The 27,782-nt window shown below is 37.1% G+C and overlaps 1 protein-coding gene and 1 long non-coding RNA gene across 2 annotated transcripts in view; both read left to right on the plus strand.

Annotated features, from left to right (window-relative positions):
* LOC143357321 (uncharacterized) overlaps positions 1 to 27,782 on the plus strand; it is a 214,155-nt gene that overhangs the window by 84,998 nt on the left and 101,375 nt on the right. The window lies entirely within an intron of this gene.
* Dad (Daughters against dpp) overlaps positions 1 to 27,782 on the plus strand; it is a 128,915-nt gene that overhangs the window by 10,469 nt on the left and 90,664 nt on the right. The window contains exon 2 of the mRNA XM_076793723.1: positions 15,382 to 15,432. Coding sequence (XP_076649838.1) covers positions 15,382 to 15,432 — 51 coding nt within the window. The remainder of the gene's footprint in view (positions 1 to 15,381; positions 15,433 to 27,782) is intronic.

Genomic DNA, 27,782 nt, shown 5'->3' on the forward strand with positions numbered 1-27,782 from the left:
ATAAAAATTCCGGACAAACGTGATCGAATTCGACGTTGTCGTTCCCGGAAAAGGGAAGCGAAACCGGCAGGAGCTTGCGTGTCGCGTTACCATACTCATGCGTACGTTGCTGGCATAATACGAGAAATCTGTTTGTCTCTTATCGGATATAAATCGACGTAGGTTGATATATGCAGTGGCATACCCGACCGGATAAAAAGAAGAGGGGAAAAAATAGGAGAGAACGCTCTGAAAAAGATTGTCGTGACATTTAGGCGTGAAGCAATAGAAAAGATATTGACGCAGCGGAGGCGATAAATCGAGTTCACGAGATTGGACAAATATGATCGTGAAAGCATTACTCTAATCGGTTTTATGGGCACCGGTTGGCGCGGACGCGGTGTTGTGCCCGCGAGGAAACTCTCGATATCTCGGAATACCGTTCAGCAAAATTTTACGCGGCGCCCAATCTCCCGGCGACGGGGATTCGTCACAGGCCGACGCGCCGCAATGATCGATAATCTCGATCGTCGGCAATCTCGTGGGACGTAAACATCGGTGCGCGATTCAGATTCTTGGAAAACTTTGTATAAGGTTCAAGAAATTTCGCATACAGTCGGCGTCAAAAAGATAGAACATCCTATTGATTCATTAATCTTTATTTATTAGGTTGTTGCATGAAAAATGCCCGATTCTAGAATGCAAATGTTATAAAGCGTTTCGATCAAGAAATATTATCACAGTCTTACAGGTTTATCACTCTGAGGTGTGAAGCTGATTTTTCGGGTTCTATCTGCAATTTTAATTTAGATACATAATTTCATTTTTAAATAAATTTAATTTTAACGTCAATCGATGCGATTATCGTGTATTCTTTTTATACGAGTGGAAAAACAACATATTGTCGATAACGTTATCGGGTATTTGGTGAAAATGTGGTGAACAATCAACGCAATATTCATTGATAGTAAAAATTACTACAAAATGGAGATGTAAATCTTATAAATGAAGCACGTGTATGACCAAAAATTCTACCAAATGACCTAATTGTACCATAATACAATCTAGAAAATTGTAATCTTTCGATAGTACACGTTCATTACAAGGCTGCTTTCTTCGGACACTAAGCTTATTTAGAACAAATGTTGCGACGATTAATGTTACTGTTAAAAATCGGACATTTCATATGCAACCACTTAATACAGGTTACAGGTTTGTTATACCCTCATCATTTTAAGGTAGAAACTTGATTTTCAGAATCTTACCTTCAATTTTTATTTCGACTGCTAACTTTTAAGCAGACCTTCAAATTGTTCGGACCTTCAATTATACTTAATATCTATCGAAATGGTAAATAGCAACATAGTGGGATAATAAATTTTCATCTAAATCTATAAATAATCTATAATCTATATTATTAACCCTTGAACTGTGACGGGGGGTCATTCGTGTCCGGACTATTTCGAACAGTTTCTAAAATTCACGTATTTTGCTTCATGTTATTTACAATATAAAATATTTCAACAAATTATCTGTTAAAATCATTGTGATAATCTCAATTTAGGATGTTCGAAGGTATAATATGAATATTACTAGATTTTCTTGATAACTATTCACCCTTTGCACTCGGATGTCCCCTCTGAGGGAACATTATGAGTCTAGAATCGATGGCTAAAATTAAAAACTGCATCAGAAATTGAAGACGTACCTTCACCGTTTGAGGGTACCGTAAAAACGTTTACAGTCTGCGGGTGAATAGTTATTAGTATTTAAAAAGAAATCATTGTCCTAGACCCTCTAGTTCCCGAGATATTAGTGAAAATAGGGTTTTCACCCCCAACTTTGAGGACAATTTCACCCCCTAGATATAGATCATTGCAGGTAAAAAAAACGTGTCAAATATTTGTCAACAAACTATTTCCCGTATAAATTTCATTAAAATCGGCGTGTTACACGTGGACAATGTCCCTTGTAAGAAGGGGAAATGGGAGTGTGTGTCTTATCATTTTGTCCCTCTTGATAACGTTTACGACATTCTACATAGCATTTCTTAGAACCGAATTGTACGCCTAATCTCCCATAAAGATATTTGTGTGCATAATATAATTGATTTGTTCAAAATGTAAATTTTCTTCCGGTATCATATCGAAAAAGAAAGAAACGTAGGGCGTTCTTTCTTTTTTATCTGTAAATGCATGTACACTGTTGTACACCGACCGTGCAGGGCAAGATTGACAGTGCGTGCCAACTAATTATGATATACCTGGTGACTTATCAGAATAAATGAGACAAGTTTAGAACGCACGACTCTAAAAATATTTTTTCTCCGTTCGAAAATAAGCACTATTGTGGCGCTAATCCGAGCGCGTCTCTCGGAACAGCTATAACCATCATTCTAAATAAAACTTACGAGAACTCGAAAACAAATGATATATTTATACATTTCAACGCTCCCACCGACTTATGTAAAGTTATACTCGAATTGATGCGTCGTTATCGGTTCGTGTGGGTGCGAATAACTCGGTTAATTGCGTGTTTCGTTGCCTTGTAAAATATCCCCTAAATTGACACGCGGCCATGCCAAATTAGGGAATGTACCCGAACCCGATATGTTTATTTAACCCTTTGCACTCCAGAATTTTGTAAACACCTGTTAAATGTCGTCTCAGCCTCGACATAGGAGTGCCTGAGTGTGGGTGCTGGGTTAAGTGTTTCGACAAAATGATTCAAGGATATATAGAAACGTCTGGTGATACGACAGAAATTTTATATAAGAACATTCCTAAACTGCCACGAAAGCAATATACAGCAAAAGCGAGTTCAAATAATTCACAAACGAATGTGAATAGATTTATGCGTGCAGTTACATGGTGCAAACATTTTTTGAAAGGTTACTTAGCAGGGCGACGTGGACGAAAATATGTAGTGCACAAAATAACGCGGTTTGAAAAGAATGTACAAAAAATTGAATTTCCACATACTACTTCCGAAGGAGATAGAACTCGATTTCTTTTTATTTCCATCGTACAGGGTGACCCAGAAGTCACTAGACCATTTAAAATTTGAATTTGTTTCTAGAAGAATAATTGTGAATTTTTGGAAAATGGACTTGCACTTCCAAAAATCATTGCACTTTAAAGTGATCTAGTCACTTTTGGGCCACCCTGTACGTATATATGAAAATGTCAATTTACATCAAATTCCGCTGTCCAATGGTCTTGTTTACTACTTGAATATCTACGTTCAAGTTTGGAGTGGCCAGTGTCATTTTATTAATTTGAAATGTTATCGAAAGGAGGGTGATTTCTTACTTAACCTTTGTGCCAATAGCCGACTAGCTATTTTCAATTTATCTTTAACCTAATGTGTACGTTTATTTTCGTTTTAAATTACAATCAAGTAAAGCAAATTTTGTTTTTAGGTAAAACAAAATCAGAATTTATTGGCGATCACTACAGAATCTCTCCACGATAAAAACAAAAAATTCGAATAAGAAATTATTAATCTCTTCTTCCTACTTTAGAAAATTCGTCTCAGAAGAGGTTAAAATTTGTTGCGTATTCTTCTAGATAAGTATATAAATTCTTGGATAATTATAAATTAAATTTACGTGTGTAGTATAAAACTATGCGCCGAAACTACGAGGTCTAACGAGTACAATGTTATTGAGTGTCGTAGAAAATGTGGGTGTTTGACAGAAGGGATAAAAAATCATCACTAACCTGCAGCTTTTTAAGCAAAATAAAAATTGTCCGTGTCAATTGCAAGATACAAAGGCTAGACAGACATTTATATCTTATCTTAATAATTTGATACAGTTAACAACAATGCAACAGTATTTTCAAATTGTTCAAATGTTTTTTCTGTTTTACATTTGATCTACTCATTTTCTGTGATAAATCACGGACTGTGAGTAGGATCGCAGACGCGTCGGTTACCAACATTTTTCTCCGATTCGTGGAACGAGATGCAATCGGGCACATACAATTAGAAAACCCCAGTCACCTTGTGACCGGAGGAAGTTTAAATTACCCCCTTGAAACTATCCAAGGTCGGGTGAGCCGCGTGACACGATCGGCACCTAGATCAGGACGCCAGATTCACGGATGGAATTCAACTGGCCAAAAAATCTCCATATAGGAAAATCATGAGCTCCTTCGAATTCCACGCTGAGGTTTCCATGTCTAATAATAGCGTGGGGCTGGTCGTGCCAGCCCGCCGATGCATCCGCGCAGAGGTGGCCGGAGACACATTTGGGGAAACAGAATGAGAAATAACGCGAGAAGAATGTCGTCTGTGGAACGAATGAATAGACGACGCGTTAAGAAAGAGAATCAACAGAACGAGAGCGGTGCACGGTCGTCAGTGGAGCCGCCGTCGCCGTCGCCGTCTCCGTCTCTCCGTCTCTCCGTCTCTCCGTCTCCCCGGTCTCCATCCCTGTCGCCGTCGTTGCCGTCGACGCGACGTCGGGGATCCGTGCGAGCGAGAAAGAAAGAAAGAAAGAAAGAGACTGCGAGAGAAGTATGCATACATAGGAGAAAAGAACGACAAAAGTGGATCGAAAAGCAGAAAGAATCGTCGACACGCGGGGTGGTTGTTCGATCCGACGGGGGAAGGAAAATGCCGGTCGTCGGCGGCATTTACCAATAGTGGCGCGATCAAAGTTATGGTCAGAAGGAAATGAACCTAAAAATAAAGCGTATATTGGGCGAGACGCGGCCTGCCAAGGAGAAGGAAAGAGAGCAAGAGACGATGGAGACCGAAGAGGCGAAATAGAAGAGAAAGAGGCGCACCAGCAGAAATCGGCGAGCGAGAGAGGGAGAGAGAGAGAGAGAGAGAGACCGAGCCGAATATTACGGGTAGGGAAACGGCAGCGGGGTGGGGGAGGGACACGGTCTGAGGACGGGGCGCCGTGAAACATGTGCGGTTCGGCTGGGTCGAGGGGCAAGAGGAGCCAACGGTGCGCATTGGCGCGGGAGAGACCGGACTGACGAGCGTCGATGGCGGGATAGGATGCCAAGGGGTAGGGTGGAGACCGGCGAGCTGACAGGGAGACGGGGGAACGGCCCGGCGCCGCTGCATGTCATTGCTGGCGCCAGCTAATTGTCGAGGCCAGTCGGCATTAGCCGACGAGCTGACCGAACCGAGTCGACCCGAGGCGAGTCGAACTGAACACGCAAAGGCACCAGCTTTCCTGCCCGCGTCGAGTGTCCGCCAAGCAGCGCACCGCACAGTGCGTTGAAAGGTCCGTTTTTTGGACAAAATTCCGTTACTCGAAATTTATAGGTGATGCAAAACAATGTTTCAGACGAAAGTTGTAGGATACAGATGGGAGTATATGATTATTGTATTTGTTTCACATTGCAGTAGCCTTGAAAATCTTTGTAGAGACTACAATTGACATGTTGCGTGGAAACCTATAGTTTTGATTACGTATTCTTGAACGTGACACCAAAACATTTTCGAAACACTAGAATATTTTTGTTTTCGTATAATCTATTATCGAGATATAAGCGTTCGAACTATTCTCCCGGATGCCTTGAAACTTTCTTTTGTAAACAGTTAACGAAATTTCTCTAAATAATAGTTGTTGATTAAAGTAAGCATCATTGTAATTCGTTATATTTTGTAAAAAAAACTGACGTTTTTCGATGTTGAAGAGAACTTTATTTAAAAGTAAAATTGGAGTGTGGTTAGTCAATAATTTGTGCTCGAATTATAGATGATATATTTATTAGAAAAGTATAGGTAATCAATCACTTGATAGAAATAATATAGAACAATTTGGAATCTCTATGCAGCATGTGCTCACTCTCTCGACAATGGTATATGTATCTCGCAATTTCTCACTCTCTCATACGTTGGTAATCTCTCGTGGTCTGTAACGGACTCACTCGTATTCCCCACTCTCGCGTTCACCTCAATCAGTTATTGAATATTATGATTCTTAGAATGTCTTCTAATAGTCGAAATAAACATACCGACGATCACGCCATCATCCATACCATAGCATATACCTGAAACCAATATACCACAGATGGGCCTTGAAAGATTAACTTTGTGCCTTTAAATGTTATACAATAATAAACCTGTGATTATAATCGTACTTCTTGGTTAAAACAATACAATAAAATTCACAGACTGAAATATGCAACAACCTAATACAAGATTTGAAAGAATTTTCGAGTTTTTCGTTTTTGAACATCATATATCGATTTATCCGTAATATGTCGTCCCTGGCATAAAAAAGTGGTTAAAAATTAACCGGCAGATAGGGGATAATTTTTTGCAGCATGTATCTAGACATATTTCTGCGAAAAACCACAAAGGAGTTTTGAGAAGTATTTTTTAAAAGGTTAAATAAAGTTTAAAATTTACGTTACTCATTTGATCTCAAGAACGATATGGAAAAGTAACAAGTACATACCTCCAGTAACACACTCTGTGTGGAGATAATGAAAAATTCTCACTTTTATAAAACGAACAGGCTAGCACTATTGGTAAATCGATTTGAAGTAGAATCTTTTCACTTGCCGGCGAAGTATCCATGCATAGTTGATACTTGTTTGTTGGTTTTAATATCATTAGATTACTTATCTTTGTAATAGATATCTAGAAACACTATGAAGGTTTTAAATGCCAACGTTGACTTTTTGATTTTTGGCCACGCACTGCGAGCCGTTACCAGTGCTGCGTCCACGATCACGCGCTCTGAATCAACGCCGTTGCGTTTTAAGTTTCTCCTTCGTTACGACGTTTTCCTCCCCGGAATTTTGGGTCCCGAGAATAGAGCATGTTTCTTAGAAATGACGGGGATCTGGCCGAACCCGTCGCATCCACAGGTAGTTTTCAGGAAGCGACTCGGCGGTATTTTCGTCGGTTCTATTGTCTACCCGACTGCCTCGAAATCAAGATAACCAGCCTCCCGGCATTTTTCGCCGAAACGCCGTGGAATGCGTCTTGGAAAAGGGTTCCTAGACTCTTTTTCAGGAATCCAGTGATGTGAATATGCTGTGATTCACAGTACCTAATTTCTGCAATGTTTAAAAAAAGCCGGCTACACCCAAAAATTGATATTTGAAAACCGTACGAAAAAAGTAATGAAAACTTAACTGTACAAGTTCTGAGATATGCACAATGGATCCAAAAAGTATTTGAACATAATTGCCGATTTTCCAAAAATTTACGATATTTAACGTGCTGTAATTTCGTAAAAGAACAATCGTATAGCAATAAACTTGGATTCATTCTAAAGCTTGGAGATTTTACACTGGCATGCAAAATTAGAAGATCATTAAATATCCGTTAACAGATTGCTCATGTTCAAAGTGTTGTGACTTCGTTAAAAAAACGTTGTAGAATATTTGTTTCTCTATTGTTAGTTTTTCACAACAAAGTATTTTCACATTATGCAACGGGTAAAGAAAGTGCATATAGTTTTTTGTTTCAAAAAAATTTGCAAACTCAACCGCAAGTATAGACGTTAGAAAAATGTTCTCTGTACCATTTTTTTTCGCCAAGTTATTGAATCCAGTAGATGTGTGTCAGACATATGAACCATTCACAAGGCAAATCAATTAACCAATCTCTAGAGTTCTCTAATTAAATAGATTTTTTCATTTAAAATAAGTTTCCTTAATAATTATACAATATTATTGAACGACTGAATTTGAGGTAACTTTTAAAAACCGATATACACTATTGTATTGATTTTCTACATCCTTTGTAATGTGGAGTTAATTGATTTGGGAAGCAAGCAGCTCATATAAAAAATTTCGCATTTTATAAAAAATTCAAATTTTTCAAAATGTAAGCTAATGATTCTAACGGTTCCGCTTTTGAAAAAGTTATTCCGTCTTACATAGTGTCTGTATATTGCTGTGAGTCACTGTATGTTTCGCCTGGCAACATAATCGTTTGTACAGTAGCTTAAATTCTTATAATTCCGTAAAAAAGAATCATATAACGATAAACCAGGACGCATTTTAAAGCTCGAAGCATCTACTTTCGCGATTTATGTATTTACTATTTCCTCCAATTTATTAAAACCGTTAAGAGAAGAAATAAGTTCTTGTAACAGGTGCAGAACAGTTTTACATTACGTAAAGGTTACAGCGAATGCCATCGTGGTACAAATACTTTTGCTTTTCACCGTGTATCCGCGAGTATGGAAGGTAATACAAAATTAATGCTAAATGAATGGCGAAATTGATTTGGATAGGATTTGAAACGATCTGTCTCCGGCGCCAGCAAGTTTTTACACCTTCTCAGAGGTTTATGAGCGTGATTGAAGCAGTCGAATGCGATTTTCTATCGGGAACTTTATCACCGGGCATTGTACAACCGCAGAAAACGCGGCTGTGTGGCATTCGTCGGCATTTATCGAAGGTGAATCGCATATTCGCGGTGGCGCCTTGTTTTCGCAACGCGACACAGACGCGTGTTGTCTTTATCTGTTTTCGTGTTTGTCAGTATTCGGATATTGCGAAGCTGTTAATATTTTGCGCCGATAAGTCGATTACCATCGGACAGACAATATCGTTATGCAAATTTACCTGCTCGCATTACGTTTTTCGCCGTGGTCAGTTCATCTGTAGTTATTACAATTTTTGATACAGCTTTATCAACTTTTGATAAAGTTGTATGATTTTCATAGTAGCATACCGTGTAATAATTAATTTTTTCTGTTTTGCTCCTTGTATCGAAATAGGAAGGTCACCTTGACTTTTTTAATTGTAAAATGTAAATTTTTAATTTTGTGGTTGAAGAGAGAATGAAGTCTTCAATAAAAAAAAACTATACGGGTACACTAGGTCAAAAACTAATAGGTAATCGGATATTCCTTATATGATTTTTAGTGCAAGTAATGCTGAAAGTTTTCCCCATTGCAATTAATACATTTAATCGATCGATAAGTGCGTGGTACACATATTGAAATATTTTTCGAGTTACAGTATTACTTGCATTCAACATCATGTACAGAATATTTCAGTGCCTATTTTTACAATAAAAGAAACTCTAGGTGACCTTCGTATCGCGATAAAAAAGCAGAACAGAAAAAAATTAATTGTTACACAGTATTTTTGAAACCATACAACTGCCGTTTGAATCATTTTTCCATATACCAAATGGTTTGCAAAGTAATTTAGGTGGCATACTTAGCTGAAACACCTTGTATATCAGTTTCCTTAATATCGCAAAAATCCGGTCGAGCATGGCTCTGCCGGTTTATTTTCCTTTTTCAATCCTCGCAAACTGACCGGCCATAGGGTACACACAACGACATGGTTGAAAACTTGATCTTAAAATAGATATGACGCTCCCACCCCTAAAAATAATTTACGAATTTATTATCGAAAATGGCAATGTTATTTTCGACAAGAAAGTCCGTTTAAATGTGATATACATTGTGTGTGTATATATATATCGCACAGTTCCTATTAATACCTGAAAGGACTACGACGCCTTGGCACACTGGTAATTCTTCATGCCGATGTGAAAATTCAATGGAGGTGGGACTTTATTTCTGAGCCTATATTAATTATACATGTTTTTGAAGCATAATGAATATTTAAAAAGAGATATATTATAACATATATATTAACTGATTTTAATGAAAAAAATTTAATATCTTTTTTTTTAATATCCACTATGCTTCAAAAATAAGTATAATTAACATAGTAATAGCACAGTAATTGGGACCCTTACCCTATTTGTATTTTGTCGCCGTATGTATAAGTTTCGTTTAATTTTGATGGAGAAATGAATGGACTATGTATTTTGTGTACTATTTCATTCGTAATCAATCACGTCTAAGAATTATTATATAAAATAGATTTTATTAATTCAGAACTGTATTGGCATGTATCGAATATCGAATAACGAATTCAATTCACTGTTATTTTTTCCACAAAATAGCAGTAACATTTCTCGACGTTTCGCTGAATCGTTTATGGTTGCATGCGTGCAGTAGTCACGAATCTTTGTAGGTCTCTGCACTTCATATCTGTTTTGCAAACACAAATAAAACTTGAAGTTTCACTTCAAACACACTGGGGACTGTGAAGTTCAAACCTGAAAGCGAAGATGCAGAAATATGTAAATTATCTTTAGCGGGTTCTACAAATGATGGACCATGACTAATAGTATTATCTTTGCAGTTATTTTGAAGCATCGGTAAACAAATACTTAGAGCCATTTCTAACCGTTAACAAATACGCAATTTTTCTCTTGAATTTTGTTTTCTTTCGGACGATTGCTTAATTGTTTTAAAGAATGAATATGTCCTTTTTTTGATCACAAAATAATTCAATAAATTTGAGTAGGTAACTGTCTGAGTCGAGCAGTCTGGCAAAGGTAAAAAGTATTAAAAGTTTCTTCCAAAAAATTCAAGAGTTATTGCATTTGTTGGTCAAGATTTAATGGGAAATACAATCGTTTTGACTGTGAAAAGTAAATTTCAAATTCAGTAATGTTTGTTTTACCATTTCAAATGTGGCACCTGTGGATTATTGAGATTCTCCCGATTAAAACGAGTCCAAACATGACACAAATCCGTCTACTTTTACAAAATTCATATATAGTAATCAAACAATCATCCTCAATTTCGTTGTTTACATTAAGTCTGACTTACGTTGTGTTTGGACTCATTTTAATCAGAAGAATCTCAACCATCCACTGGTACTATTGTAGAAAAAATAAGAGAAATATTGAATCTTAAATTTTTTTTACTGCACGATTACCTTTTATGTTCGCGGCACCTCTTTGAAGTATGTAAGTCTGCCTCCTTCCCTCTAGTCGTTTTGTTCTCTTTCTTCGTCTACTGAGATAAGGCTCTGCTGAGCTCGCAGAACTAAGTGGTAGGAGAAGAGTAGGGATGGGTCGTGTAAATTTAAGTGTAACAGATTTTCGAAATTTAAGTGGGTACTCTGGTTTTCGAGGCCGTGTTTGTTCAAATATTTAGGAATTTTTTCAGAAGAACTGTCGAACCTTTTGCATGGGGATTTTGCACATATACTTATTGTTATTTGAAGTACATGCGTGAGTTTTTTTATTAATCAGTATGAATGTACAGTGAATCCTGGATATACGTCGCCAAGGCTACTGAGTTAGTCGTCGCGAAATTATACCTACCGCGAGTTATACTCCGCCAAGGGCCAAGAAGCTCGAGAGCCGCTGCCGCCGCCGCCGCCGCCGCCGCCGCCGCCGCCGAGGAGTGTGAACATAATACGGGCCCGGTATATCGGTGTGAGTCCAAGAGACCACTACTAATCCAATAAGAAAACTTCTTTATTTTTCATTATTTTTTTATGAGACTATTACCAACATATTCGTGGCATATTTCTAATGAAAACGATACCAGATATGATATAATTCCGATGATATTTATTTGTGTAATTAACGACTAAAGTTATTTTCCATTACAATTATATTAACGGAAAATTAGTGTAAACATGATCCGAACTGCATCGTGTTTGATATCATTTTAATCAGAAAAATTCAACAAATATATTGGTCAAAGTGTCGTAAAAAAATAGTGCATAATAAAAAAGTGTCAAATTTGATTTAAAGGCCTGAGCTCACGCCAGTCTTTCATCTTTCCCGAACACTTCGACTCTCCGCATCTTTCTTTGCGTCCGAAACTTTAATCGTTCATTACACGAGTAAATGTCATCGGAATCATATCATATCTGGTTTTACTTTAATCAGAAAAATGCCACGAATATGTTGATGAAAGTCCCATAAAAAAATAATGAAAAACGAAGAAGTTCTCCAGCTTCGCTGTCCTTTTCTACATTCGGCACTGCATGAAAGAATAGGTACGGTCTCTTCGGCAGCATTTCCCCGCTCTTGACTTTGACAGATAACGTATAGAACACACTAATTACGACGTGTTTACAGACCGCGGCGAATTGTAATCGGCGGTGATTATCGCTGTCCTAACTACGTTCGACACTGCATCAGAGAATAGTGTCCCGTCGACGACAAGATACGGGCTGCTGCCATAAAACGCGGATACGCTGTAGTTTTGGCCGGAATAAAAATAAAATTGAAAAGGCTCCGCTGATCTGAAGGCACTAATAAGTGACAGAGGACGGGTCGTGGAAATTTAAGTGTAACAGATTCAGAAAATTTAAATGAACGCTACGGTATTTCAGAAATTAGCAAATGCCATAAATGCGTAAAGATATCCGCAGTTTAGCGATGTCCCTCGTTAGACCACCATTCATACCTCCCGCGACTGTGCAACCTGCGGCGATGGTGGACAAGGTCACCATGTTTTGACAAATTGGAGGAGCGCCGGCGCGCACGGTGCAGAATTTCAAACGGACTGTGAGTCAGAAACTTAATTTTAATTGATACGTCGCCGCGACGCGACGTTGTCGCGTACAAACGGTGGCTAAAGCTCTTTTGCTACGTAATATTATACGTTGCTAGAGCCGGCGACGAGTTTCAGTGAAACGCAAACGCAAACTTTCTCGCGAGTATAAATAAATATATTAAAAGCACTATTTCGAGGATTGTCCTCGTTCTTACGTAATTTACTTGGGCACGCGACACGTATTTCCTCGCGTTTCACCTCTTTTTTTCTCATGGTGAAACGTTATTTCGAATAGAATTTTAAGTTACCTTATGGGCGTACTCTCATTCAGAAATCTTAAACAATCTGTGAGATAAGAAAAGGGTAAATGGCCAAGTGTTCTAAAATTTCGTATACATGTTTGGCTGTATTTGAAGATAACAACGTTTAATTTTTAGGCAGTTACCTTTATTATTACTTAAATTATTGTATGATTCCTGCAGCGTGCCACTTCTCATGGCTGCCGTGGTATCTTATTAATGAATTGATCAATCTTCTTCAAATTGTTCAAATTAATGTAGTGTCAAATGAGTTAGAAAAAGAATTAGATCTCTTCAGCGAGATATCTGTGAATTCACAATACAATTACTGTATAAATTTCAACATGAAAAAGGCGTCATAAATATTATCTTTTCGTTTAATACGAATTATGTTCATTCACTGGACCTTGCCACACACTGTCTTGCAATTGGTGCGAACAGTTTTTATTTTGCATACAAAATCGCAGTCTACGGTTTTCTTTCGATATAAAACGATGGTTCGGAACTGCTTTCGACGTATTGCCTATTCGGCTTGATATTTGACAGAGTTTATGGATTCCATAAAGTTGTCCGGCAGACCGTAAAGCGGCTGGCTGTGCAACAACATCTTTCTTTGAAAAAGGATAGAATATGACATACGAGGTTAAGAGACCTATGAGGTGTTACATTATTTGTAATGTGTCGAACGCAGAGAAGGATAGCGATTGAAAAAGAAAGAGGGATTGAGGTTCGACGATGCGACTCTGCTTCTCTTTCTTTTCCGTTCGCCGACTTCTTTCACGTCTGAAAGTTGAATCACTTATTACATGTAATTATCACAGTAATTGTAATCGTAATTATATCGAGTTTGCAGTCATTTTAATTAGGAAAACTAGAGGAGTACGATGGTAGAGCTTTCATGAAAAAAAAACCAAAAAAAAAAAAACAAAACAAAAAAAAGTTAGAGAAGTTGCAGTCTTTTAATGCAAGCGAAGCAGTGCGAGTCTCATCGATACTCGACCCTCGCTAGTTCGGTCGTCGAGCGTATTTACCGCTTGACTGGTTCCAAGGGGGATCTCCCCCAGTGGTGGGTATAAAATGTTGACAGTTAAGGTAGACACATTTACGACAGTCACGGAGATAATACTGTATTTGCGAGTCGCGGAAGATCTACACCGTGACTACAATAGGTTCTCGTGTTCCTAAGCGCCGCATCGTGTTACCTTGACGTCCGCGATATTCACGCCACAATTTGTCGCCTATGGTTTCAGTGCGACACGTAAAAGGACGTAAAACGACATACCGGTTTCGCGGGGCGCGCCAATAATAGAATCCTCCGCTTTTGGATTAGGGCTCCTAACGGGGCACCGTTCGTCGTCTACATATGTTTCGTTGCCCGCCTCGATTCCCATTAATGCCGCTTAATCGAAAACAGAGCCTTGAGTCGGAATTCTCGTTCGTTCTCGGACCGTCACCGAGTCCGTTTCGGATTAAATTGGAATCGGAACGCGAGGCAGAACGGCTATCCCCGCTAAAATAGATTTATCGTGCCCTCGCTGGCGCCGTTAATGAATGTCTTCGTCTCGTTTTAATGTTGCGTTTACTGTCGCCTTGAGGTCGGCCGGGAGTGCGTGCATATCCGCTCGTGGATCGACCGTACAGGTATTAATGGCTTTGCTAAGTGTAAAATGGTGTAAGAGTCGCTTCTTCGAAGTCCGATTTTGACGCTCGATACACAACCGGGGATTTCGCGTGAACGACGAACCACTTCGGACACTGACGTATGAATTCACGCAGAAAATACTTGTTCGCCGGATTATTTACCATACACTCGGGGACAAAATTAAGTGGATATCCTTTAAAAACTAATAACTTTTTTTAAATTGGACCAAACGACGAGTTTTTTTTCTTAGATGTCAGAAGGATTAGTAGTATAATACAAAAAATTAATGAATAATTACTATTGGTCGAATTTGCTATGAAAAAAGTAATGATTGCACGATTTTTAACTTTTTTATCTCTGTCTATAATAAAAATTTAATATACGCCTTTTGTTGATTTAAGTAATTTATATGTGTACATGTATAAAGTTGTATCAAAATCGATGAAGGTTGCTATGAGCAATAGGTAATTAAACGTGGCAAAGATTGTGAGAAACTGCGATTTAGATCAATCGTAAGCTCAAAATTCAAAAATTCTTACATCTTTTATTGATTATCGCATTTTATGAACACGGATAATTTCTTACTGTTTAGTAATTTATTATCAAAATAAAAATGCTTCTAATTTTGGCGCATATATTTATAATTCTTTGTAGTCGATTAGGTCGTGTTGGGATATAAATATTAATTAGAATACGTTCGTTTTTGGGGTCTTGAAATTTAACATTATATAGGTTAAGTGGAGTAATAATATTTTTTATATTAATTTCCATAATTACTAAGAGAGCTCAAACACCTTTTACTGCTTGATTACCTCACGGTTGATTATGTGTCTTTTTCACTTTACCTAGTAAACTAATAACATGTCAAGCAACATGACAAGTTGACATTTCTAACATGTCAAAAGATCTGAATTCATTTGGTTCAAGTTTAAGAAAATTATGCGATTTTTAAATGTGATCGAATCATTTTTACCAGGGATTATATATTGAAATTGTTACAAGTTTAAGAAATTTTATGTAGTTTTCGGCAGTAGCGGTCGAAGATGATTAAAAAATAAAATTGATATCATGTTCATTGGAAATAAATGAATCTCAACTGGAATAGCATTGCTGATTTATTTTTCTTTATCTTGTTTCAGAGTCGCCGCCACCCCCATACTGCCTTATTGCCGACAGACTGAGACCCGAAGGTTAGTACATTTTGTTGTCTATCTGTTTACACTGTTACACTATCGAGTAGTATAGCCTCTCTCCGAAGGTTCGCTGGTGTGTTTGTGAGCGAAACTCTCGAAATATTTTAGTCTCATAAAGTCTTCTTAATTGAATATAACTTTGCGCTTTTTTATATCGTTTGCGAAGCATTAAGATTTATTAGAAAATTCATCTGCAAAATATAAAACGAAAGAATTTGGACATTGTGATGGAATGGATCACAGATTTGGACATTCTTTGCCTTAAGTGACAAAAATGTTTTCACAATCCCGAAAATGCAAATTTTTCAGGACTAGATAAATGAATTTTTCGGATTCATGCTGAGCAGATTATGTTTTTCGGCATTCACGATCAACTCGTTTTCCATGTATCATCTTAGTTAGAACTACAACGGACATGTTGTAAGTCGATCTTACTGATTGCGACGAGAGCCATATGGAGATAGGTTTCAGGGTATCGCCGTTTCCGTGGTTAACGTCGACCCGCTGACAAACATTGCTCCGCTTTGATGGAAGTCGATCGCTCTTATTGTGCATCGTGAGAATGCCAAGACTGTGCTGTAATTCACGCGTGTCGATCTAATAAATAGTTGTAGAGTTTAAATAGTTTCCAGAAATGCACATGTTGTTCATTCATAAGAAAAGTGACACAACTCAATGATTTTAAAAATTATTTTTATCGGTTCACAGCTTTGAAATCACTAACTTTTCACAGTAAAAAAGTCACAACTTTAATTCAACTTTTCAACCTTTTCCGCTTATTTGCACGAAAAACGACATAACTCAAAATATATTTATAAAAGGAATTATAATAATAAATATATAAATTTTGGGGTACTTTATAACTAATGTATATAACAATTCACCCAGTAATTATAAATTATGTAGGGTTATGAATGAGACACTGTATTAGAATGATTGTTTAGAGTGACTGTGGACGCGACATCGTGGCGCCAACGTGTTTGGGTATGACGTGAAAGGGAGTCTGTTTGGGCCGAAGTGTGAAAGAAGAGTGTTTGGGTCTCGGTGACAAGAGTAAAGTGTTTAGGGGCGCCAAGCGCTGGGCGTACGTGACTGTTTGGGTTTTCCGAATGGATATGAAACTGATAGAGAGAGAATGAGAGTGCAAGAGAGGAAGAATGAAAGTGGGACTTGGATAAAAGGGACGAATGCGAGGGATGTTGTGTCAGTCAGTAGAGAGAGAGTGTCAGTCGGTAGAGAGTCAGTCGGTAGAGAGTTAGTCAGTAGAGAGTTAGTCAGTAGAGAGAGAGAGAGTGTGTGTCAGTCGGTAGAGAGTCAGTCAGTAGAGCGAGAGTCGCGTGCGAGTGAGTTGATGAGATATTGAATATTGAATTGTCGTTTGAGAGTCAATTTGTTGAAGTAGAATAAAGTACTTTAGCGAAATCGGTGTGAGATCGCTCCACCCGGTACGTCACATCTAAGACGTAGGAGTTTCCTTTAAAATATTCCTACAATTATTTTATATTTTTAAATTGGAAATTTTAGGTAATTTTCAAATGGTTATCCTGTAAAATTCCCTTTTTTGACTTACAGTGACTCAAACAAGTGATCAAATGTTTAATTTTGTTTCAATTTTTATTTAATTGAACACATGTTAATAAGATATGTAACAAAATATTTTATTATAATACATACATAGTTTTCGTAGTTCGTATAATACAGAATCAACTTAAATATGTTACATTTTTTAAACAAAATTAAATGAAATTAAAAAATTATGTAATGATCAAATTTTTGAGTTTGAAAAAATGAAATATTAGTTGTACTTCGTATACCCTCCTTTCGCTTTCAGTACGGCTTCTATGCGTCTTGGCATACTATCTACTAAACTTTTACACTGTTCAGCCTTAATATTTTCCCAAGCGGTTTTAAGTTTTGACCATAATTCAATAACACTTCTTGAATTGTGATCGAAGTTGGCAACTGTTCTTTTTAGTAAACCTCATAGGTGTTCTATTGGGTTCAGATCGGGAGTCTGTGGGGGCCAGTCTAAAACAGTAAAACCATGAGCTGTTAACCATTCTTTGGTGATATTTGCCTTATGTTTAGGGTCGTTATCGTGCTGAAAAATGACTTTTTCTGCGTTCTTATTCCATTTTGCTAAACTTCCAATTAAACTTTTCTGCAGGATGGATGTGTACGATGTTGCTGTCATTCGACCTTCAATTTTTTCAACGCATCCGATGCCCTCACTGGTCATACAACCCCAAACCATGATATGGCCTCCTCCAAATTTCAGTGTTGGATGAACGTGATGCGACCGTACTTATTCTTTATTTCCTCGCCATGTCCATTCGCGTCCATCGCACCCAAAACGATTAATTTTCGTCTCGTCTGACCATATTACTCGTGCCCAATCGAAATCTGTATAATTTTTATATTTTTCGGCAAACTGCAGTCGAAGCTTCTTGTGCCGCTTTGTAAGAAGAGGTTTCTTTATTTTTGCACGTCCTCTTAAATTCACTTCTCGCAGCGCATTACGCACTGTTTCAGCGCTTACGTTAATATTATGGTGTCTGACTAAATTTTGTTGCATCTGTACAGCATTATCACCGCTACCATTACGGATTGATCGTATGATTAATCGCTTTGTGGTAGTGGATAACTTTGATTTTCGTCCTGCTTTATTTTTTAGTATGTTTTCTTTTAAAGTTTTACGTACTGAAGACACAGTACCAACAGAGCACAGTACCTTCTTAGAAATCTGAGATGAGAAAGCCTAGATATTAATAGTTTTTTAATTTCTGATATTTTACTTGCTTTTATTGGTCTCATTATGAAATATGACTAAAAATATTTTTTGTATTCATTATTTTATCACAAATGTATTCTCGAATGTTTAAATATAACGTTATGAGTCACCAGTATATTTGTGGTAAGGAATGCCAAAAATATAAGAATTTTTCACAATTGAACTTAACACAAATAATTGATCAAATAATGCACAGAATATACAAATTCGTAATACACGTCCGCTTTGTACGATTACAGGGCTTAAACTGTCGTGAAGTACCGACGCAATGTTTACATTTTTCGTATATATATCAACAGTCTTAAGCAAGATTCTGAGAAAGGTGTACTGTGACTTGTTTTCGTTTTGTTCGAACATTTGATCAATTGTTTGAGTCACTGTATGTCACTTTTCTTATGAATGCACATTTATCAAAGAAAATAATTTTGTGCAATAAGAATACTTGACATGAAAGTTCAATAGTCTTTTCGATTTACTGTTATTACTATTATTAATTTAATGTTATTATATTTTACTATTATTCTTTATTTTTGTTGGTGTGCAACGAATGCCACTTCCATGACCTTAGGTTTAAGGGGCGGTTTACAGCCCTTAGGTATAAGCGACCCTTGCAGTAAAGGAAAAGCGAGGACTACAGTCGGTCACTAACAGTCAGTCGCTAACAGTAAACCAAACCTGCGCGTCGTCAACCCACATTGTAACACCAAGTTTTTTAGTCATACAGTTATATGTACACAACCGTTAACATCTTCGACACTGTACACGCGATATAGGAACATTCCATTGCTTTAATAAACGCTAACAATTTTGACTATTTACTATTATTTACTATTATTAATTTTTCTAATGTTTTGGTAGCTAGGAAAAGCTATCGTACAATTTTCTTACAAATTGTATATATGTATATATGTAGAATATGTATTCTACCTTATTTCCTGTTGGGTCACCGAAAGGAATTGAGGTTGCAGTTTCTGATATTTTAATGGATCCTTCTCAAGGCTCAGTTTCCTCTGGCTGATTTTGACTGACTACTCCCAATCCCATTCTTTTCTCTTTTTATGACTCATTCTAAACTGGTTCTCGGCATTAAGAGCTCAGCTGGAGATCCTTCGGTTATCGATAGATCCATCGTGTGTTCACCGTGCACCAATGACTCGTGCCGTTTGGATCGTATGTATTTTAAGCTGCGAGAGCGGTAAAAATGATTCGAGCAAGAACATGACTGTATTCATTCGTAGACAAGTTTGATGTTTCATGCGCCGGTTGTATAATAATTGCGAATGTAGTCAAGTAAGTGATCTCCATCGTGTTTGCTGCAGATCATCGGTAACTTAGCTCCGCTGATCCTTTTTTTTTTTTATTAAATCCCACAAATGGTGCTGACAAAATTTAAAAAAGCTTCTATTCCACTGCATCCACCGAAATTCGTTTAAACGCACGTACAAGTTTTCGAATTTTCCTGTGTATTAGTCACCATTATATATTTTGTGTACTCGACTTCCACTGCCAACGTACCCTCACTGCAGTCGTTGGCATTGGGTCGAACAAGGTAAGGGAAGAATCCAAAGTACTACAACTCTGTACACAAGTGAGAAATTCATTTAATCGCAGTGCTCTTCTTTCTTTGATATTTAAAGATACCATAAGAGTAAATGATCTGTATCGTTTTATATTGTTGTCTCTGCTTTAAAATTGAATAATATATTTGTAATTTCGGCTTTAACCTGTTAAGCACGGCGCGTTCGTCTGCAACTCTGTCTCCCAGGGACAGCGAGCCTGGCCGCGGATGGCATAAAAGCCGATATAGTGGCGTACCGTTCAAACTGATGCTTTCCACAGAAGCCGCTATTGTGCCGTACAATGCTTAAGAGATTAAAGACCAGAGGGATGTCTGACAGGAAAATTCCTAAGAAATTCATCGCTAATAACATGAACTCAGAAAAGTATACCGATATGCTTGATGGGGCATTAACTCCATTTTTCGAAGATGGAATTGGTGAAAGGGATTTTTTATTCCAGCAAGATAATGCAGCGTATAACCCTATAATGGAATGGCCTGCACACAGCCCTGGTATAAACCCCATAGAAAACCTATGGAGTATAATCGCCAGAAATATATATGTCAAAGGCCACCAATATCCAAATATTAATGGCCTGAAGGAAGAAATTAGAAGACGCTGGGGGGAAATACTGAATAGTTTAATAAACAACCTTATAGAGTCAATGACTAATCGAATTTTTGCTTTAATACAAAATAATGGTGGCCATACTTTGCTGATGAGTGGTTTCCTCCTCGCAACTCTGCTGGTATATTCTCCCCGATGTAGTACTCTTCGTACTGTTTTCGGTTGAACTTCTTGTGCATATATTCTTGAAGGTGTGTCACGATTTCCGATGCACTGGTATCTGGTTTTTTTTTTAATAATTCGGACGATTTTACGCTCCTCTCTCACAGTTAGCTTCCGGAGTCTGCCGGCTCTTTCTTTATTCTGCAATGTTCTCTCTTTTTATATTTACTTATTATATTCTGTACAGTTTATCGACTTCTTTTTAGTATTTCTGATATATTTCTATATGATTTGCCCTCTTCGTATAACTGTATAATAATTTTTCGTTCTTCCAACGCAGTTTCATTGCGTTTTTTCCCCATATTGCAAATATTCACTAATAACGTGTACTCGCCACGACTAGAATAGCTGCTGTGTTTATCAACAGAAATGGTGGTGTACGAATACTTTTATCCTGGCAATTTCTTACGGTAGTGTGAATTTTTAATTCATTTCAAGTTACTAAGTGATGTTATTGCCTTTGTTTTTTGCTCATTTGTTGTTAGAAGTGTAATGTATAATATACAGATACGTATATTTGAATATACTTAATAATATAGAAAACATTGTTGCTTTTATTTCTATATTCCAAGTGTACGAATACTTTTGTCCCCCACTGTATATACGTCTTTGTTTGAATGTAGAACATTTTTCACCCAAAGCCCTTAATTTTTTAAGCGCGTTTAAACGAATTTCGGTGACTGTACTACAGTGAACAGCAATTTTTCATTATTTGAATAAAAATATAAAGAACACAGAAATATATATTAATTGATTTCTAAATTCCTTTAAATTGAAACTAGGCCAAGGACAGATTCTTTTTTACTTCAGTCGAACAACAAAGTGAAACTCTTTTACACTGGCTTTCAAGTTTACAATGAAGTTGTGCCATTGTCTGAAAAAGACCGTCTCATGTTTCGCGCGTCTATCGAATTTTTGCCAACTCGGATCGCCTACATGCACAGCGGGTGATCAAATTATGTTCCTGCCTTTGTGAATATCATTGTGTTATAATAGTATAAAATATTATAGTATATTTCTGAATACTTTATACTCTGTATAGTAATCACTAAAATAAATTATATTTTATTTTAAATCTTTTTACCGGATGATTTGCTTCTACTTTGGTACAAACGTAGATTCGAGCAGCTCAAATATTTAAATTGCATTAATTGGAGCAGCAAAGAAGGTATAGGTCTTGTATGCAATGTAAAAATTTATCAACATAAACTCATAGCACGTAACTACTATTGCAGAGTTTCAAATACAACTACTATAAAAAATAATACTTCTGTAGTTTCGCGTATGACAAAAAATAATGAAATAAGAAAGCACCCAATTCACAGTTTCTCACGTAATTCGCCATGTCGGAATAACATTTTTAAGTTTGAACACTTTAAAATTATAGTTTTCACAATTTCCGACCTTTAATTGCGATTCTGAAAACATATTTTTTAAATTTTCATTACAAACGCGATTTTGACCAAATGCAATTTCTTAAAAATTTTCATTACGGGTCATTTATTAGACTAATCTTTCTAGCTTCGTAGAAAATGTGAAGTCGTTTGGTCACTTTTAAGAAAGTTGTTTCAATTTAAAGAGCATTTGAATGATTACGTGAGTCACTGTGAGAACGGTCGGTAAACAATTTCTGAATATAATTTAACATTATTTGAACACTTTTATTCGTCATTCCAACCATAAGCTGTATTTCGTCACGATAGTGACCCAATATCGTAGTACAAGAAAAATAAACTATGCGGTGTGGACTGCGGACTTTATGCATTTGTGACAAAAATGAGTAGATGAATCAAGAAACAGTAGAAATTCAAGTTAAAAAATATTAAATATTCTCAAAAAATTGTCAATACTTGGACTATGGTAATTTCGTAAAAAAACATAGTTAATAATTGACTCAGTTTATTACTCGAAGCCTCTACTTTCGCAGACCACCGTTCATTTTCTTCTAGGATATTTTTATACAATATAGCAAGTGAAAAACTGTGGACACGTATTTGGTCGAAAATGCCACCAAATTGAATCGTCTGTAAAAGCATCATTTTTTTCTGGATGAGTCCATTATAGATTTGAGGATTTCCTCTGTGCAAACACTGTTTTGAAATTGGTCTACGATTTTTTGGCTGTTTTACGGAACAAGTTCGGTCTTGTACTATAAAGCCTTCGCGGTGTACACTTTATATTGTTTCAAATTTGGGAGCATACCTTTTATTGAAACATCTTTTAGACCAAGTTTTATGCATTCGTTGTAAAGGGGAATATTCGTTGTCAATATTTTTACATACGTTTTAGAGGTTTCAAGCTGTAAAGTGAGTCCAAGTTTATTGTAATCAAATATTAATGAAGGAAATCAATATTTATTTGATTTCAATACTAATATGGTTCCAAATCTAATGGTCTAATGATAACACTAAATTGTTAGGCGGTGTCCGCATTTCATGCAAAACGCTGCGAAATATTTGGGGGGAGGTGAGTCCTGGAAGGAAGAAATTCATTACGAGAGTTCGTCTCTCAGGATCCAGCAGACGCAGCCGCAGCCGCAGCCGCGTAGATTTATGTTTGATGAAGGAAACTGGGCCACCGCGATGGAGCAGAATAGATAAAATACTGTGCATCGCCACTTGTTGCATTCACCCGGGAAATAGGAGAGATTTTTTCATTCATGAAACCTGAACCAGCACTTTGTGAACCGGCGGACTTGTGAACCGATGATGAGCAATTAACAAGGCGAATAGCCGACGCGTTCAGAAAATGGAGAATGAAAATTCTTGTAGGAGCTTCGCAATCTTTCCCCTAGACCGTTGCCTATTCATTTGCGAATTAATGTTTTGAGCATTACCAAATGTAGGACACATATTTTTATTAGCGGTCTCCGACGTTTAGTGTTCGCACCTACGAATTCTTTCGAGTTTATCACTTTCCTTCAGTTACTCATCTTCCAACATGTATTCATCGTTAATTACACAACTGTATAAATGGTCAAGTGTCCGTTCGTATTTTTTCGTTAGAGAAGCAAAGATCATTCCTCACTCGAGCGGTAATTAAATATTGACGTTAGAATCTATCCGGATGAAGATTGTTTAAAGTAACTCCATTTACGAAAATTAATCCGATGACCCGATGTTGAATGTTAACTTCGCGCAGGTTTTTTTTTATAAATCAATGAACAAGATATCTGAAAATCTCGTTAAAAATGAATTCGTTTGAAATTTCTCCGCTGATTATATCTAAAATTTTTAAATAACATGATAATATTTTCAGTCTACTTACACATCTCTAGAGAACACTACAGCTCTGCCAATTTAACATACTCTTTTTGAAATGTATAATTCTAGCACAAACTATCTACCTTCTAAAAACTCGTCCACTTCTTTCATTCAGTTAATTGTGACAGGTGTTACTCTGTCCGCCAGCAACAGCTGCATTGCCAGAAGGGTCGACGAATGTGTGCATTGCTTCGTAAACACAACGAAAATAAAATACGAGATTGTTGCATTGCAATTTAGAAAGATCTTTTCGGAGCCAAAAATAATATAGACGATCTACGAAGCGAGAGGTGCGCTCCCTTGTTAATATTTACCAATACTGATAAACACACACAATAGCTGATAAAATTCTTATTCGCGTGACGAAAAATATTACCTGCAGTATTGCTGAATGTATATTCGGAATTTGCAAGGATTGATGCTCCATAAATGGATAAATATCAACTAATAAATTAATTCTTCTAACATTTGTAGAAAACTTAAACGGTTTGGTCCAATTTTAAAAAAGTTATTCGTTTTTAAAGGGTGTACGAATACTTTCTACACCAGTGATAGGCACGGTAGGGGCCCCTCAAACGCCTGCTTCTCCCACCAACCTCTCTTTCATGTAGCGCGCCCCTTCGTCACGTTCGCTGGTGTCTCTCGTCTTCGTTGCCCCACGGTGCCCCACGGTAACAGCGCCTAGGAAGGGGACAGTGGGCGCTATGGTGGGGACGGTCTTGTCTCAATTCCTGTTCTACACCGACTGTATATTCTCACTGAGAAATTAAAGGTAGCACACAGGTGTTATCCTTCTGTCTGAGAATATAAGTAGCTCTAACGATTCTATCAGTCAGTACTTTTTCCAAGAGTAGTTCATACGAATGAATGAGTTTTTCGAGCTGTTGTGCGAGAATCTCCTGTTGCGGGTTCATTCGCCATTGCAAAGCACTTGGGCTTGGTGTTGGCTGCGCTTGTGTCTACAAACAGTTTCGCAAAAAAAGGAAAGGGACAAGAGACGAAGCAAACGAAGAATTTCTGCGGCGATACGATTTATTTCCGCACGTGCTGTGTGCACACTGCCCGCGACAGAGCTCGACCGGCGATTGCGCAAATTTCAACGAATACGACGAAGGACATGGCACAACACTCTGCGCGCAGTCCCTTTCGAACGCACGAGGACAAATCTTGTTCGTATTGCGTTACGCCGGCTGCGTTTTTAAGCTTCCCGCTCTCGATTCAACCCGTCCTGAATCACCGCATTACATATTCCGACTAAGGAACGTCACGACGATGACATTTTGTTGTTTCTTGGGTTCGAATTCAATCATTTCCTCAGCGCCGCGTTCCCTAAAATTCGTAGTATATTTAGCGCTCAGGGGATGTTCTCGTTTTTCACGTTCAAAAGATCGATTGTTTCTTCTTTTGTATGTTCCTTAAGTGTAAAAATGATATCAAACGGGATATAATTCGGATCACATTTACACTAATTTTCCATTAGTGTAATTGTTATGGGAAGACTTTCATCGTTCGTTACACACGAAAATATCATTGGAATTATATCATATTGGTTTCACTTTCATGTCATGTTGGTAAAAGTTTCATAAAAAAATAACGAAAAATAAAGAAGTTTTGTAATTGGATTAGTAGTGGTCTTCTGGTTTCACACCGATATAGCCGACAATGTTGTGGCGCGACGGCTCTTGAGCTTCGGCCACTCACCGCGGTGATGTGAGTTTTTCCACTGACTTGGAAACGTAAAGTTGGCACTGTCATACAACGAGAATTCACTGTATATAGCGGCAAAAATGAAATTTAAATAATCTCGTTATTCTATTGCTCTGAATATATATTAATACATTTTCACTAAAATATAAATATTTTCCTTTCTATACTTGATATAAAAATGTTGAGTCCACAGTTTCTCTTCGTATGAAAGATAGCTTGGACCTGGTGGGAAGTAATCTTGAAATACTTCCGGATCGTTAAGGGTGAATATATATGTTATATATCTCTTTTTAAATATTGATTATGCTTTAAAAATACGTATAATTAATATAGACAAAATAATTGGTAGCCCACAGTAATTGGGTCCCTTACCCTACGCAAAGGTATTGTTTACTTCATGAGAAGTAATTTTCGGTAAACTATAATCTATACCGACAAAAATTATAACAATAAAATAAATAATATAATGTTCTTTGTAAAAATTCAGCACGAATACTTTATTTTTATTGTTCATTGATAGTATGTATAGCCATCTTTATTTTTTGCAATCTCCAACAGTCGTTTTGGTATAGATTTCCTAACACTTTCCTTGGATGCTTAATTTCTCTATATTGAGAATACTTTCCTATAAAGTAGAGGAGAGGGTAGACTATGAGATACCTATTTTATTTTTTTATCTAGAAATTCTCAGAATAGATATAAATGGAAAAATCCAATGTAGAAATTTAAGGAATTTAATATGGAATGTGCTGCATAAAATTGTGAATCTTATAGAGCTTTTGATTTTCTTACTGTTTTATACGAAGACAAATCCGACCTAGTAGAAAATCGGGTGGAAATATGAGACGGTGTTACTTTTCAGAGAAATAGAGTTATAAAACTAAGTTGAAGCATTAATAGTGATGTGTAAGCACAACAGAACGTCAAGTACACTAAGAACGTCAACTACAAACTACAACTAGAAGGAAAATTAATTTTATTTTGCAATAACCGTAAATAGTGCTTCTTGGACGACCCGCACAATCGCGATAAGCCATGTATCCACAATTGAAGAGCACAGGGCAACAAACGGTCACAGCTCGATTTCGACGTGACTGCCCACTTAGAGTTTTTAATCGTTCGGGACAACAAACAGTCACAAACGTCTCATGATATGACCGTTTGTTGCATCGAACTATCGAAAAAATTTGTTCTTTTACAATCACGTCGAAATCGAGCTAAACGTTTGTTGCCCTGAGCTTTTCAATTCACCTTCGGAATCTCCAGAAAATTTCATATAGCAAAATATGGGTATTGTACCATTCAATTCTGCTTGTTAATTCGAGTGTCTCGTATTGCTACCAATTTAGGATACCCGCTATTCTTCTTTATTGTATATCATAATTAAGATACAAACACATCAAATATTCTTTAATATTCTTCGCCGAGCATTGTTCGAGTCCATTCCGCGAAGAGAAACGCTAATCTGTAACACAAGAATTTAACTGTCGGATTCCAAACTTTGCTAATTTATCTAATTTGCTAATTTGTTCTTGTTTCGACGGGTTTATTATCGCGATGCTGGTTGGGGTGACTGAAGCTTGCATAGTGTGCAAAATGTTGCCAATGCATGTTTCGCAGATATATGTACTATGTACTATGTCTAGTCTCCACTTCGGTGCATTTTATCGTGTAGCCAGGCATATTCCACTGTATTGCCAGACACATTCCTGATCTTAAGATGCGTTAGCATATAGGTGTTGAAACTAACCTATCGTACTAAAAGTATCATACTTTTTGAACCGTCAAAGTGACGGGTTCTAAATTTTTCAATTTACTATTATTGGAATTGTAAAGTTTTATTTATAGGCAATTTATTCGACACATTTATTCCTTGAAACATATATTATGGTAAAAACCGTTGAAAGTCTGACTAAATATATTCTTGTTATTTTTATAAAATAATCCAAAATGGTCACTTTTAGTTATCCGTAAGTGTTAAAGTTGAAGGTCTGCACTTTAAAACGTACTTTAATTGTACACCTAATAACATTGATTTGATTCCATAAATTGGAAACATTTGCCGACATTTGACATTTTTGCCAATGTTGTCCAGGTTTTCGGACAAGAATTAAGCACTGCGCGAAGTTGCTTGCGGAGCACGGTGTAGCGTGTCGAGGAGCCAAAGCGTGTTCCAGGTCACGTGTCAGCGACCGAAACGTGTGCGCAACCTTGAAAGAAGGGAAGAGTCGTATAGTG

The sequence above is a fragment of the Halictus rubicundus genome, chromosome 9, assembly GCF_050948215.1.
Source record: "Halictus rubicundus isolate RS-2024b chromosome 9, iyHalRubi1_principal, whole genome shotgun sequence".
In the NCBI taxonomy this organism is placed as follows: Eukaryota; Metazoa; Arthropoda; class Insecta; order Hymenoptera; family Halictidae; genus Halictus; species Halictus rubicundus.